The 16,929-nt window shown below is 36.4% G+C and overlaps 1 protein-coding gene across 4 annotated transcripts in view; it reads right to left on the bottom strand.

Moving 5' to 3' along the window:
- Positions 1 to 16,929, bottom strand: part of CSTPP1 (centriolar satellite-associated tubulin polyglutamylase complex regulator 1) — a 170,260-nt gene that overhangs the window by 127,451 nt on the left and 25,880 nt on the right. For 3 of the 4 annotated variants that reach the window (XM_072969891.1, XM_072969890.1, XM_006212283.4), the window contains exon 2: positions 4,034 to 4,136. In XM_072969891.1, the coding sequence (XP_072825992.1) occupies positions 4,034 to 4,136 (103 nt within the window). Of the gene's footprint in view, positions 1 to 4,033; positions 4,137 to 5,275; positions 5,396 to 16,929 lie in introns of all 4 variants that reach the window. The other variant, XM_072969892.1, reaches the window with a different exon arrangement.

Here is a 16,929-nt window from a genome sequence, read left to right as displayed (position 1 = left end):
AATCCAATACTTACCATTTAAATGACAATAAACTAAGGTCACCAGACAAAGCTCTGTGATAAACTTTGTGAAGTCGAGTTCATAGGGGAAATTTCAAAGAATTTAAAAATTACAGCTAGAAGAGACCTCAAAATATTATCTGGTTAGGCCTCCAGCAACACTGGGCATTACAGTGACTTGGAGGCAGTAGAGACTAGTGGTCTCTGTAATACTGCAGACAAAGCTTGATTTCTAACTCTGCCACTTATTAGTTTGTGAACTTAAGGAAGCTGTTTTAATCTTCTGGAGCCTCAGTTTCCTTATCTATAAAATAAAGATAATAATAGCATCTACTTCAAAGAATTATAGTTGCTGAAACATAGTCTGAGTCTAATAAAACATTGTTTATTATAAGATATAATTATTACATTATTATTTTTATTAGCATGTAAGACTTTATTATATCCATTTCACAGATGAGGCAACTGAAGCCCAGAAAGTTTCAAAAATTTACCCAAGATTACAGAGTGATGACTTATAAGAATAAGGAGCTCTTCTTCCCAGGGCAGAGGTCTTTCACTTCATTGTGCTTCTATAAATCAATAGGAAACTGAGGCCTAAGAAAGAAGGATTCTCACGAGACAAATTAAATTCACAATCAAAGTAAAATCCGGAGATTCTACCATTCAGGTCTCCTTGTCTACCAAATACTGCTTCCCATTCAATCATACATCGGCATCTTTGAAGTCTTTTTTTAAAGGATTTTTGAGCTTTGATGCTAGTTCACTCCTTGAAATAACTTGCCTCAGGCCAATATGGTGTCTTAGAGTTATAGAAGTGTCAGGTATGTGCCATTTACATACATTATGTAAGTTTTAGTTTCCTGAGGACAAGAAACAGCTCACTTGGCAACAAGATTTCTATCAGTACTGTGAAAAATAAGTTTGTTTCAACAGTGTAATAGTAGATAAAAAAGCTATAGCCAACAGCATTCAACAGCGTTCGGAAACAGCTATAAGACTTACTAGAGTACAGTATCAGTTACATAGACCAGTGGGTTCACTTTTGGACTGCCACATACATGGTACACAGCTTCCCAAATGGCAGGATATAGAGCTTTATCAACAAGATTCAACAAAAATAGAGAGAGAAAACAAGAGATAGTCCTTATCAGTAATAAGATCAAGAATAAGAGTAGATAGAATGCAATAACCTAAGATATAGATGTAGCTGTAGATTGAACAAACATTTACCGAGCATCTATTAAAAACTAAGCATGTTGCCAGACATTGGGAATATAAAGATGAAGAAGAAATGATGCCCACCCTCAACAAACCAGCGTAATAAGGAAAAGACTTATAAAAGAGATGGGGGAGGGGAAATAGAGTAAAGTGAAAAAGCCAGGAAGAAGCATTGTCCCCAGAAGAATCATATTTCACTTGGCAAGGAGCCTCAAGGGTGCTGGTACAGCTTAAGTGGCCTAGAAACTTGACCCCTAGGCGTGTCAGTCCTGTAAGAGCAAGCAAGGCTATTCAATCTTGGTCTTTATTCCCTGCCCACCTTATTTGCTTCATCTATACCATGAGAACAAGTAAGATTCCTTGCTCATACTTCACCTTCCTTTAGAAGACTGGGAGAAGAGAAGGGACCAGCTCTGATCCTGGAAAGCTTGTTTTTCCCAGCAACTTGAAATTCTAATCCATAAGAAATCTATATTTTATTTGCAAGACTTATAGCTCAGCAAAAGAGCCAGGGAGAGCCAAGAATTCCCCTAACAGCAACCCAAGTTTAGGCCATTAGAAGAGATGTCTGATCTTCAAGGAACCCCTGGAGAATAGAAAGGGAAAAAAAAAAAAGAAAGACTATTTTTAAGGAGGATGAAATTCAGTTAATGATTCACCTTAAATAGAAGCCTATAAGGGGCTATTCCTCCTATTTTAGAATGCTTCCAATAAACCAGAAAAAAAGGAATGAGAATACAAATGATTATATAAACATGTGATGGCATTCTGGCAATAAAAATAATGTTTTGTATTTCTTTAGCACATCCTTTCATGAAGACTAAGGTGTTTTAAATTGATTATCTCATTCAGCCTAACAACAGTTCTGTGATATCAAAAAGAAAGAAATAGGTAAGGAGGATTAAGAGGTACATACTTTCAATTGCAAAAGATGAGGTATGAGATGAGTTATGGGTATGAAATGCAGGGGAAATATAGTCAATGACTATGTAGTATCTTTGCATGGTGACATATCTTAGCTAGACTCACTGTGGTGATCAGTTTGAAATGTACAGAAATCATTAGGTTGTGTAACAGGAACATAGTGTTGTAGGTCAATTAAAACTCAAAAACAAACAAATGCTTAGAAAAAAGAGATCAAACTTATGTTAATCAGAGCAGGAGGGCAAATGGGGGAATTGGATCGAGGCAGTCAAAAGTTACAAACTTCCAGTTATGAGATAAATAAGTACTAGAGATGTAATAATGTACAACATGATAAATATAGTTAACACAGCTGTCTGTTATATATGAAAGTTGTTAAAAGAGTAAATCTTTTTTTTTAACATTTTTTATTGATTTATAATCATTTTACAATGTTGTGTCAAATTCCAGTGTTCGGCACAATTTTTCAGTCATTCATGGACATATACACACTCATTGTCACATTTTTTTCTCTGTGATTTATCATAACATTTTGTGTATATTTCCCTGTGCTATACAGTGTAATCTTGTTTATCTACTCTACAATTTTGAAATCCCAGTCTATCCCTTCCCACCCTCCACCCCCCTGGTAACCACAACTCTGTATTCTCTGTCCATGAGTCTTTAGATTCCACATATGAGCGATCTCATATGGTATTTTTCTTTCTCTTTCTGGCTTACTTCATTTAGAATGACATTCTCTAGGAGCATCCATGTTGCTGCAAATGGCATTATGTTGTCGGTTTTTATGGCTGAGTAGTATTCCATTGTATAAATATACCACCTCTTTATCCACTCACCTGTTGATGGACATTTAGGCTGTTTCCATGTTTTGGCTATTGTAAATAGTGCTGCTATGAACATTGGAGTGCAGGTGTCATCCTGAAGTAGATTTCCTTCTGGATACAAGCCCAGGAGTGGGATTCCTGGGTCATATGGTAAGTCTATTCCTAGTCTTTTGAGGAATCTCCACACTGTTTTCCATAGTGGCTGCACCAAACTGCATTCCCACCAGCAGTGTAGGAGGGTTCCCCTTTCTCCACAGCCTCTCCAGCATTTGTCATTTTTGGATTTTTGTAAAAGAGTAAATCTTAAGAGTTCTTACCACAAGAAAAAAAATCCTCTATTTCTTTAATTTTGTGTCTATATGAGATGACGGATGGTCACTAAACTTATTGTGAGATCACGCCATGATGTGCGTAAATCAAATCATTAGGTTGTACGCCTTAAACTTATACAGTGCTGTACATCAATTATATCTCAATAAAACTTGAGAAAAATTTTTTAATAAATTAATAATAGTAATCATTTTGAATTCTACACACTCCAAGCATATTTTATAGAGAAACATGATCCCTCAAAGATATAACATATGAAAGATGTCCTGCCTCTAGAAATAATCTTAAATAGTTAAGTGACTGACACAGCAACCTGCAGAAAGAAAACTGCAGAGGAAAACCCATCTGAAGAATTTCCATGAAAAAAGCCAGCAAAGAAAAAAAAAACACAGGCTGAAGGGATGCTGACTAAGGGAAATCAGAGTAAATCATCTGAAAAATGGGGAAAGTTAGATTGTTAGCGGAACCTGCAAAAACGGACCTAATCGATCAAACAAGCAGTTATTAAGCTTCTGTAATTACGACCACTCATGAGACTTATCATTGCACAGAACTAGCTGCACCAAAGGCATGGTCCAAAACAAGTGTGCGCATCCCTCAACCCATCTACCAAAACTAAGCATTCACTGCCACTGCATAGTCAGCATTGCCCTGCTCTGCTCTTCATTATCGCATCTGCTTCCAAAAGCCGCCTCCAGCCCTGCCCTATTGGCAAAGCCCTCATGTACTTACTATTCAGTGAAGAACCTGGCAATGCCATATTGGCTAATATCTTCCTTGTTCTCTAACAGCTGGCACACTGCATCCTCCATGTACGTGAGGACATGTCGCTGGGCTATGAATAAAAAAAAAGCAAGAGAGAAAGAGAAAGTGAGAGAGAGACAGAAAACTTTTTAATTTTTTAAAAATTGGTAAATCCTCCCAGTCCCAGTAGAAAGTCCATCAAGGTGTTGGTTCTGCCCTAGAAAGTGGACTGGAATAGGCAAACCAAATTTGCTGGCCCTAACTGAGCTACAGTCTCAAAGGGTAAAATGGGAGATGCTGGGGAACATGACCTACTGCCATCTGATTAGCTGTTAGTATTAACATCAGCCCTTCACTCTTCATTTCAGTGATGAGGGTGAGGAGCTTTAAGCATCATTTAGTAGATAGATCTGGGCATCCTTTTCTTCCTACCTCCTTCCACCTTCTTCCACTTCTGCATGTCTCAGAAATTTAGCCCAGGGAGTAGTGATCTATACCTGAAGCATGGATGACCTGACTGCAAGGAAAACTCAATTCTTTCATTTAAAAAAAGTCATTGAAAGAGTTTAAGGACCATGAAAATTTCAGTAATGGTGTTATAAGTTATTAACCTTGATAAATAATACGACCATGAAATCTATGTGGCTTGATTTATCAGAAATCATGTTTTCTGCATTTGTTGTGATTGGTAAATGTGTGAATTAATCACAGGCTTGTAATAAAGGGTGTGATGACTTAGAATTAGACAGACCTGGGCTGGAGTCATGGTTCTGTCTTCGGGTAGCTTAATCTTGGGTAATTACTTAATCTGCACCTGTTTTCTTCTTCATCAAGTGTGGGAAGAAATATAATTTAATTCTTAAAACATAGAAAATCAACTTCTTGATCTAAATCACTTGAGATACCTTGTTAAAATGCAGACTTATCATCTGACATTATCTCAGACTTAGTGACCTTAAAATTCTAATTGAAGCCCAGTGATTTTTAACAAGAACTCTTGATGTTTCTTATGTACCCTGAAGTTTAAGAATCACTGGTTAAAAACTTGGTGTTTAGAGTTCTGAGGGGCTTGAGTTCCATCCTCAGCCCTACCAATTTCTAGCTGTGTAACCTTGAGCAAATTACTCTGTAAGCCTATTTCCTCGCTGTAAAGTGCAGATAATAATACTATTACTATTCATAAACCACAATGCCTGGCTTGCTTGATAATATATTTTATTAAAAGCCTACCTCAAGGGCTATTGGATGTTTACTTCAGTAATAGCAGAGCTTCTAATAAATGCTTGTTCCCCTTCCCTGAGTTTCGTCTTTGGGTATAACAATGGTATCCTGGCACACTTCACATAGAAACTTCCAATTCAGTGTTTCCATTTACCATCCAAAAAAATTTTAAAAAAAAGGAAAAAACAAACAAAACAAAAAAGTAATGAATATCCTGCCAAAAAAGCAATTCTACAAAGTTGCTACCAAGATGGACATTTGCCTCTTTCATAGTTTCATCCCTCAGGAAAATATGGAGGAACTACCTAAAATTTGTAAAAATGAGTTCCTCAAAAACACATTCCTGAAGTCCTGGTAGTTTAGTAAGACTTATAAAGCAAATAAGTTTACCTACTCAAGCTGTACTCAAGAGAGTATTTGACAATGGTGACCTAAAGTTTCATCATGTTTGCTCCAGCCTAAAGTCCAGATGAATGACAGGTTTACATTCCATGACTTATTTTATCGATATGAGTGCTTCCTAAAGCTATCAGCTACAGCAAACATTCCCCAACCCCCACCCCCCAAAAAGATGTCAAGACAAAACCAGTGCTTCCTCAACAGTTCATCCAACTGGAAAACTATTTCTCTATGAAATGGCCAAAACTGAGAGTGAAGCTGTGAGATAATACATGAAAATTTCCGGTATTAATTGCTTTATAATTAAGTACATTTGAAATTGGGAAGAAAAAATGGCCAAACTAACATTAAAATCAGCTATACTTTCACCTCTGTTTTTTTTCCTTCCCTTCTTCCACCCACTAACCCTGATCTTACAAAAAGATTCCTTCTTTGAGCTATACAAGCTTTTATGACTTAGATCTACCTAAGGAGACTACAAGGCTGCAGGAGAGGTGTTTGTTTTGGTTTCTTTTTTTGTTGTTTTTTGATGGTAGAAATGAAAGAACTCTACTTAGAAGCAAATCCTGCTGCTTCCCCTCCCTAGCTCCAGGGACTGAAAGTCAGTGTGAAGGCCCTTTAAGGGAGAAATATTTTCAGAGCAGTTAGAATCAAAGTACTTTTGTCTTCCTCAAAAAAAAAAGGAGGAACTTTCTGGAAAACAGACTTGTATTAAAAAAAAAAAGGTGGAGGGGAGGGGGAAAGAAAAAAACAAATAAAAATAAAGGATTACACCTATTTAACATTCATCTATCAACCAGATGTTTAGAGTTTAATATTACATATAATAATGTTAATAAAAGCTCTACCAATTTTGAGCAGCAGTGCAACTTACAGTGACTGTGTGACTTTAAGCAACAATGTGCAAAAGACTGTGCTAAGTGTTTTACTGCATTATTTTATTTGTCTTCACACCAATGCTATGAAAGGTTATTTTGACCCCATGTTTCCATTTTACAAATGGGAGAACTGAGACTTACAGAATTAAGGTAACCTACTCAAGATCACACAACGAGTAAGAAGAGAAGCCAAGACTCAAACCAAGGTGTGTCTCCTACCAAGAACCCATGCTCGTAGCACTATATACTACTCTGGCTCATCACTGACACCCTATAATTGGTTTTAGAAATAAATATCATCTTCCTTTGACACAGAGCACAAAAGCAGGGGTGTATGTTGACAGTAAAATCATCTGAGAGATGTGGTCCATTTGTGGCCATGTGAATTCACATGTGTGTATTTGTGTCCTGTCCCTAGTGTGTCCTGTCCCCACCTGCATAGGTGTGCATGCCAGTTAGCATTTGTGTGAAGTTAGAACTTGTCCGTAAATTTCAAAGTTTCTTACAAAGAACTACGCCACCACAAAGTATTCACCCCACCTGGTCCTAGTTCACAAAGTAGAAACAGAAAGCCCTGGTGCTCTTTTCATCTGTGGGTGAAGGGAAGGAGCTAAGAGTCAGGAGAGGTAAGGAGAAGTTCCTCCCCGCAGAGAATTTCACACAAGCCAAGTACCAAGAGCTCTCTGTAATTGCTACTCCCTGGTGGTTTCCTATACGTGCAGCTCTTATCAGTCTGTGTTCCCTCTGTGGTTAAGGGCACCACCCAACCCTGGAAAATTCTTGCACTTTATCAAACTTCAATGAGACAGAAGTTCAAAGCTCTTGTCTGGCAATAAAACATGGAGAATGTCATTTTATATTATTTTTAAAATGCAAAGGAATAGGCTTTAATTTATGTGAATAATTAAAGAATAAAAACTGCACACCTGCACCCCCGGAGGGCAAAGATATCTAGGCACCTTAGCTGCCCTCTTGGAAAAGGAAAAACATTTCAGATTGGCTTTTCCTCTTCTGCTTTTCCGTGATTTCCACAAGACCTGGATTAAGTTTTCTAACGTGAACCAATAGGCTCTATTGTTCATCACTGCCTGAGATAAGCACTTATAACTTCAATGTGCTGCAATGAAAAGTCTAAGTGAAATATAAGTAAACACTATATGATCTTTATATGAACCTTGTGAGTGAAAACAATTGTGGATCAGAAACTTCTTGGTTCTGTTGAATCACCTCCTGCTGATCATTTAGTCTACACCACAGTCACTTTTGCCATACAATGGATATGACACTAAGAATACGTCTAATAATAAACTACTTCTTTAGAAAACATTTGATGACAGACGTTAACTAAACTTACTGTGGTGATCATTTTGCAATATATTCAGATATCGGATCACTATGTTGTATACCTGAAACTAATATAATGTTATATGTCAATTATACTTCAATAAAAATAAATATTAAAAATACATTAAAAAAGAAAACATTTGATATATACAAAAGGTAACATATTAACGATAATATTATTATTGCTACATACTGATTCTACAGATTAAAACAACATAGCAATTTATTGCAATGGTTAAGAACATGGGCTCTGGAGTCAGACCGACCTGGATTTGATTTCTAGTTCTGGCACTTACCAACTGTGTGACTTTAAGCAAGTTTCCTAATCTCTTGCCTTTTTTTGTAAATTTGGAGAATAGCACCTACAAGCTAACATTGTAGTGAGGGTTTAATAAAATAACGTATGTAATGATCTTAGCTTAGTGCTTGGCACATGGTAAGTACCCAATAAACATTAGCAACTTATGTTTATTATTGTTGTTATTATTATAGCTGTTACTAGGTATTCCTCCCAGACATTGCAAAACTCACAGGACAATGGGTTTTAACACTAATGAACACCAAGAGATTAACCTACTATAGCCCCCTACTCGCTTATTTAAAGTTCTGCTCATCTAACCAAGGATGTTTACAGAATATCCGCAAGGATTCCGAAGCTATATAAAACCCTATACATGATAATACACTTAATCATATACCCATCAGCCACAGCCTTTAAACTTGTGGGAAGCATTCACTTATTAACTGCTAATTACTCAAGAGGCTCTAATTTATAAAATGGGGAAAGTACAAAATTATTTCTTTTTCCCCTCTTCCCAAGCATAAATACCATCAAGTATTAGCTGTTCGTTTTGCAATTAAATGATAAGGAGTCCCATTTGGAAATTTTTGTTTGAGGGACCACCCACATTAGTTAGATCACTCATTTTATTTTATTTTTCTTCTCCTCCTTCAGTTTTATTATGTAGAATTATTACAGTTCTACTGCACATACACATTATATTGCATGTAAAGATCACTCATTTTATTAATATTATTATTCAATACAGAGTTCCTGTACTAGAATAAACTAGTTTCACTAGAAAAATATTCACATGAATTACTATTATGCGATATTAAAAGATACACACAAGAGCAACGGCAGTGTAAGAGCAGAGTATATATGTATATATTCAACTTTAAACCTGACTTTTTCCTCCCTTGCCAGAGTCCTTTTGAGACACATTTTTGTCTTTGAAGCCACTTGAGATTCAGATGCTGGCTTGCACAAATAAATGTTGAATTAAATTAAGATTTCTCTAAGATAAGAAAAGTAATCCTGTTAACCAACAACCTATCATGTAAACTGTTTAGAAGCTTCAATTCAATATCATTTACAAATTACTAACATGATACAGTATTTGATCTTGTGAAATACAAATAGATAGGTTAGTGGTTTAAAAAGTTAATAGACCTCTAAAATTAATTATTTACATCCTCCATCTTTACTGGTATGCCCTGATCCAGGGATACAGTATGTTCTGGTAAAATATTGTATCACCCATACAAGACCATCTTTGATCTTAAACCACACTAGACCAATTTCCTCTGAGCAAAGGAGATGGGGAAATGAGGAAAACAAGCACATGCAATATATTGTACAACCCAGTGAGATAGGTAATAGACATTTTTGAAGCTCAGAGAGGTTAGGGAACCTGCTCAAAGTCTTAATAAACGGCTGAGCTAGAGTTTAAAGTCAAGATTTGACTCCAAAGCCTATGCCGTTTCACTATAACCTTAGCTCTCAAAAACAAAAACAGAAGCAAAACAAAATAAGAAAAAGCCCCAAACCTACAATGTGTCCCATTTTACACTGTATTATCTAGAAATTGCTGGCTGTCTATTGTTAATACTAGAAAAGAAGTTTCAGTTGGTAAATCAGACAGTTAAAATATTGGCATGAACTTTAAATTAAAAAAAAAGTTTATTTATGATTACACATTTAATTATTTTAAAAAATTCAAACAATACAGAAAAAATTTAAAAACCAGTCCCAGTTCCACTGATAACAGCTGTTATCAGTTTAGTATGCATATTTTAAAAAATACAGAAATACACAGTTTGTGAGCTTGGCTTTGTTTTTTTAAGTAAATGACATATACTTTTATGTACCTTGCTTTTTTCACTCATTCATGTCTGGAGATGTTTTATGAAACAATATGGAACCAACATATTTGCCAAGGGTAAATATTTCTCTATTGATAAATACTCAGGTTTGTTTCCATATTTTCACTATAGCAAAATGTGCTGTTTCCCTGTGCATATGTTCAAGAGTTTTTAATCTCAAAATGGAACTGACATGTCACAGGATGTACATATCCTCATGGGTTTTTTTTTTTCAGTTTTCTTGAGAAATAATTGACATACACCACTGTGTTAAGTTTAAAGAATACAGCATAAATGGTTTGATTTACATATATTGTAAAATGATGATCACAGTAGGTTAAGCTAACATCCATCTTCTAATATACACACAATAAAAAGTAAAGACAGAAGAAAAGAAACAGGAAAAATTTCTCCTTGTGATAAGAGCTCTTGGGATTTGCTCTCTTAACAACTTTCCCACATATCATACAGCAGTGTTATCAACAGTCATCATGCTGTACTTAACATCCCCAGTATTCATTCATCTTATTACTGGAAATCTGCACTCTGTCCCACTCCAACCTCCCTCCTTCCCCTCCCCTAACCCTCTGCCTCAGGCAATCACATGTCTCATCTCTTTTTCTAGAGTTAGTGGGGTTTTTTTTAAGATTCCACATATAACTGAGATCATAGAATATCTGTCTTTCTCTTTCTGATTTATTTCACTTAGCATAATGCCTTCAAGTTCCATCCATATTGTTGTAAAAGGTAGGATTTCCTCAATCTTTTATGACTGAATAATATTTCAGAGTGTGTGTGTGTATATGTGTGTGTGTCTTTTTTCCCCACAACTTTTTTATCCATTCATCCATCAATGGACACTTAGGTTGCTTCCCTATCTTGGCTATTGTAAATATGCTGCTATGAACGTGGGGCTATAGGTTATCTTTTCTTCTTCTTCTTCTTGTTTTTTAAAATTTTTATTGGCTTCACGCAGGAAAGAATTCAAGAGCAAGCCACAGTTGAGTAAAGGTAGATTTATTTAAAGAGATACATACTGTATAGAGTGTAGGCTGCTTCAAAAGGCAAGAGAAAGGCCACAAGGTGTGGGGGTTGGATGCTTAGATTAGAGTAAAAGTAGTTACACACTCCATAGACAGATTGTGGGCCATCTCCAAAGAGGAGGGAGCAAGAGGCGGCTGTAGGTATCTTTTCAATTTAGTGCTTTTGTTTCCTTTGGATATATTCCCAGAAATGGAATTGCTGGATCATATGGTAGTTCTATTTTTAATTTTTTGAGGATCCTCCATACTGTTCTCCATAGTTGCTGTACCAATTTACAATCCCACCAACAGCTCGCAAGAATTACCTTTCCTCCACATCTTCATGTTTACTAGCTAGACACAATTGCTTTACAAAGGGTTGTTCTGATTTATACTCCTCCCAGCCACAAGAATATCTATTTTTACTACGTCTATGTGCACTAAGACTTTGTAGTTTTGCCAATTTAATAGTTATAAAACAGTTGCTCACTGTTGTTTTAATATTTTAGTCTTAATTACTTAATTAAATAAAGTTAAGCATATTTTCATGTTTATTTGTGTTTCTTCTTCTGTGAATAATCTGCTAGTATCCTTTGCCCATCTTCCTCTCTGGTTGTCTTTTTTTCTTCTTGATTTGCAGTTTTTTCTAGTTCTATTTATGTGCAAATATACACCTACCTTATGGGTTTTCTTTTAATTTGTTTATGGTCTCTTTCATTGCATAGAAGTTTAAAATGTTGATATTTAACATCAAAATATTTAATGTCAAAGTATTTATCTGTGGCCTTTGTGCTTTATGTCTTGTTCAAACAGGACTTCTGTACTGTATAAACATACTATCCTATATTTTGTTCTGGCTTGATATTTAATTTAAGCTAATTACATCTCTTACCAAAATCATGAGTTCACAATTAACAGTCAGAATAATACAAAAAGAAATTAAAAACTTGCAGTAGAGAAAAGTAAAGGAAAAGTATGAAGCCCAAATCAAGCCTCTAAATGCTACCTAGCTCAGAATATAAAACAGGTATGTGTCAAGTTTAACTTTGGGCCCCCAGAAAAAGAAATGTAAATGAATCACACCTTGGAGATCAATATCCTGACAAATGTCCTTTATATAAATGCAGGAGGCCCCCCTCTTTTAAAAGCTCTTAATCATTACAGGTTTGCTTGATGTAGCTAAACCAACCTACAAATATAATAATGACAGCCAGCATTTATTAAGCTCACTATGCAAGACAGCATTCTCTAAGCATCTTATGGATAGAAATGCATTTCATTCTCACAACAATCCTATGAGATGGGTACTTTTATTTTATTTCCATTTTATAGGTAAAAAAAAGACTCAGACATGTAATTCACCTAAAGGGTACAGGGCTAGTAAGCAGCAGAGACAGGATTTGAGTCTAGGCTTTTGGTTTGCACTATACTATGTTATAGCCCTTACAGAGCTATGCAGCATATGTATCAAATGGAATTTTCTAAGAACAAATTTATAAATTAAGGAAAGATCTTTTATATTAATAGTTAATTTTAAAACAGACCAAACTAATACATTGCATCTGGGCATCCAAACCACCACAGTGTTGCTATACAGCTAGTCAAACTCAAATACCAAAAGACATGCCAGGAGCAAACAAAGCACTACACACATGTTAACATCACCTGTGACAACCAGCAAACAAGAGGTGACTAAAGATCTTTATGTAAAGTAGAGGACGAAAAACTGAAGTCTACTTCCCTCAACCAATGGAGGTATTGTACAAGTTAACAGCTGTGCAAAGCTGAGTCCCCTGACATTTAGACAGTCCCTAGTCAACCATTAATCCTTCCCTCTTCCCCTCTCCTTCCTAAAACTGGTGATTTTTGGCAGGGAGACGGATGTCAATTAAGGCTAAGTACTTAAATCTTTTTGCTTCAGTATTTCCAGCCTAAATCTCACAATACAGAATTAGTAGGTTGGAGTCTTGTAATTTCAAGTGCCAGAAACTACAGAATTTTTTTTTTAGGAGGCTTTTACAGAGGTCCAAACTTAAAGCACTCAGCTAGCTGACCATAACAAAATGCACTGCCTGAATGGCAGAGAAATCTAAAGTAGCATTTAAGTTTCCCTGTTATAATTTACAGGACACATGAAGACCAAGTAATAACTGTCATGATGATAGCTCTGCAAAAACATTACTCATAGAGCAGTAGTACAGTTATCAGATCAACTCCATAAACATTCACAAAACTATTTTCCAGAAAGCACCATGGGTTTAAAAAAAAAAACCTATACATTAACAAACATGGAGCAAATCGTGTGCCACTCATGTCATGTCAGGCAAGGAAGTATTAAAGTTATAAGGTGAAAATTAATTTGCTACTAGTCATTAAAGGTTGTAGCCTTTGCAGGGCAAACCATGCACTTACAGATTATCAGCAGTTATGTTTGGTAATATGCAATTTAACTATGAATATACAGTTATGTTAATGTAACAAGGTACTAATGCAATAACTTATCAATTACTTGGCAATTTATATTCACACTACATCATAAAAATTGTTTGCAATCATAACTCACAAAACAGCAACCGGGCCTCATTTAATCTAATGGCAAAAAGATACAAGAGTTCTAATTTAAGGCAGCTAAAAACTCATGGCTTTAGCATTCCCATTTCTCTTCTGATTGATACTGCTTCTCTAAGAAGGTGGGGATTCTTTTTCAAATGAGAGTCTCACATGTCAAATCCCCACTCAGAACTATGTTTACACCCCGCTTATGGGATATGGCTGTAATAATACTCAATAATCCCCGAGTTTCTATTTTTGTTATGAAAGTAAAGGATGCTAACATAGATATTTATAGATACCTAGAGGCCTAGGCCAAAGTGCACAAAAATCATACGTGGTGAAGGACTGGGAACAGTACAGGTTGGACAGAGGCCCTAGTTTAGTTTATATAGAAAACTCATGCCAACACTTAACATATCATCTAAATTAATGGTGTAAAACATCAAAATACCCTATAAAAGTATTCTTTAGATCTATTTTACCAGATCCACATAATTTTTTGACTCATTACCCCAGGAATGTCGCAAAGTCCAGGTCTTTCTGGCCAGGCTTAACTCAAGTGCCACCTCGTCACGAAGTTTCCTGACTCTCTCCTAGTCAGAAGCAATCTTCCTTTTCCTGAACTCCCTAAACACCTATTTTAAATGTTTCCAGTGGCACTTTCCACTTTGATATTGAGTTACTTCTGTTACACATGCAATACCTCTTTTGTTAGACTTCCTACTCCTTTTTTTTTTAACATTTTTTATTGATTTATAATCATTTTACAATGTTGTGTCAAATTCCAGTGTTCAGCACAATTTTTCAGTCATTCATGGACATATACACACTCATTGTCACATTTTTTTCTCTGTGAGTTATCATAACATTTTGTGTATATTTCCCTGTGCTATACAGTGTAATCTTGTTTATCTATTCTACAATTTTGAAATCCCAGTCTATCCCTTCCCACCCTCCACCCCCCTGGTAACCACAACTCTGTATTCTCTGTCTGTGAGTCTATTTCTGTCCTGTATTTATGCTTTGTTTTTGTTTGTTTGTTTGTTTTTGTTTTTTAGATTCCACATATGAGCGATCTCATATGGTATTTTTCTTTCTCTTTCTGACTTACTTCACTTAGAATGACATTCTCCAGGAGCATCCGTGTTGCTGCAAATGGCATTATGTTGTCAGTTTTTATGGCTGAGTAGTATTCCATTGTATAAATATACCACCTCTTCTTTATCCAATCACCTATTGATGGACATTTAGGCTGTTTCCATGTTTTGGCTATTGTAAATAGTGCTGCTATGAACATTGGAGTGCAGGTGTCATCCTGAAGTAGATTTCCTTCTGGATACAAGCCCAGGAGTGGGATTCCTGGGTCATATGGTAAGTCTATTCCTAGTCTTTTGAGGAATCTCCACACTGTTTTCCATAGTGGCTGCATCAAACTGCATTCCCACCAGCAGTGTAGGAGGGTTCCCCTTTCTCCACAGCCTCTCCAGCATTTGTCATTTTTGGATTTTTGGATGACGGCCATTCTGACTGGTGTGAGGTGATACCTCATTGTAGTTTTGATTTGCATTTCTCTGATAATTAGTGATATTGAGCATTTTTTCACATGCTTTTTGATCATTTGTATGTCTTCCTTGGAGAATTGCTTGTTTAGGTCTTCTGCCCATTTTTGGATTGGGTTGTTTATTTTTTTCTTATTGAGTCGTACGAGCTGCTTATATATTTTGGAGATCAAGCCTTTGTCGGTTTCACTTGCAAAAATTTTCTCCCATTCCGTAGGTTTTCTTCTTGTTTTATTTCTGGTTTCCTTTGCTGTGCAGAAGCTTGTAAGTTTCATTAGGTCCCATTTGTTTATTCTTGCTTTTATTTCTTCTAGGAGAAAATTTTTGAAATGTATGTCGGATAATGTTTTGCCTATGTTTTCCTCTAGGTAGACTTCCTACTCCTTAAAGACAGAGGTACCGTTAACTCATTTCTCTTTCAGCCCCTATAACACTCAGGGTCATTCAGTGTCTTCTACATACCAGTCATTCAAATATTTACTGAATGAATACAGAAAATGTATCACTGTTTATAAACTGTGGTGCTATTCTTTATTCAACTCGACCATTTCATGGCTGTGCCTCCCAGGTGGGAAACCCTGAGTACCAAAACACATTCTGTGACATTAGGGTTCTTACAGGAAGCCACTTTGTCCTGTTCTCAAACCCTTCTTTCTGTTGCCTTTTTTTTTTTTTACTGTTCTGTCTCTCTATTCCAGTGAGAAAACACTTGTTCCTTCTATTGTCACTAAGAGCCTCATTATGCTCAAGGTAAAGTGAAAAAGTGCATTCGATGCAATTACTAGCTCCTCACAAATTTGGGGGCTACTTGTCATTTCAACATTCCGGTCTTGAATTAAAGAAAGTCCAAATTCTTTTCACTCCTAAGAACTATTTTCTTTTTTCTTTTAGACAAAATGGAAGCACACAGCACAGGAAGCAGTCCTCAGTAAGCCACCGTTCATAAACAGCTTTGCTGAAAGCGTAACAAAGGTTCTGTTGTGCTCCTTCATGGCAGGGCCAGTAAGCAGCAGGAGCAGATGAACTCTTTAAGAAACAAAGGTTCTGTCTTCATGCAAATGTTTGCATTAATAAAAAATGAAGAAAAAGATATAGAAAATGCAGGCTGGCGGGACATAATGGGCCTCTAAACGGGAGGTTTTTCACATTTTTCAGGCGGAGTCAGCAGGTCTTTTAAAAACGTTGTCATTCGGAACATTTCACAGACATCACAAGAAAGACATGCAAATAACAGAAGCAAATCAAAGGACATCCCGCTGCTTTGCTGGCGCCTCCCTCATCCATGCCTGGTTTGTCATTTTCTGTTAACCCTACTGCTGGCTGTTGTTTTGTTGAGGAATGGAGAGCCTAGCCCATGTGGCAGTACATGTCCAGCCAGCTGGCCCCTGCACTGATGACATTACAATGCAAGCCATGTACTACCACTCAGGGACACGTGCTGCCAGGCAACAAGTCCAGTGTGTGACTTTTATACACTCAGCTTGCAAATCTGCATTGGAAAGAGCCTCTAGACTAACCACTTAATAAGATATGATCTTCTTGAGTGTGAGCATCACTAAGCAGTTCTCTGAAGATGGACTTACTGAGGACCAACCCTTCAAAGTGAAATATACAATAAGGGCCTTAAAATGAATATAGAAAATTAAGAGCCTTGTGAGGGGAGAGGTTTACCAAATACCCACTATGTGCCAAGCACCATCCTGTATGCTTAATGTGCATTATCTCATTTAATCTTCACAATCTCTACTTAATGTAGATACTTA

Source organism: Vicugna pacos, chromosome 10 (assembly GCF_048564905.1).
Source record: "Vicugna pacos chromosome 10, VicPac4, whole genome shotgun sequence".
Taxonomy (NCBI): domain Eukaryota; kingdom Metazoa; phylum Chordata; class Mammalia; order Artiodactyla; family Camelidae; genus Vicugna; species Vicugna pacos.
Note: the sequence above shows the minus strand (reverse complement) of the source record. Positions and strands in the feature narration are given on the sequence as shown.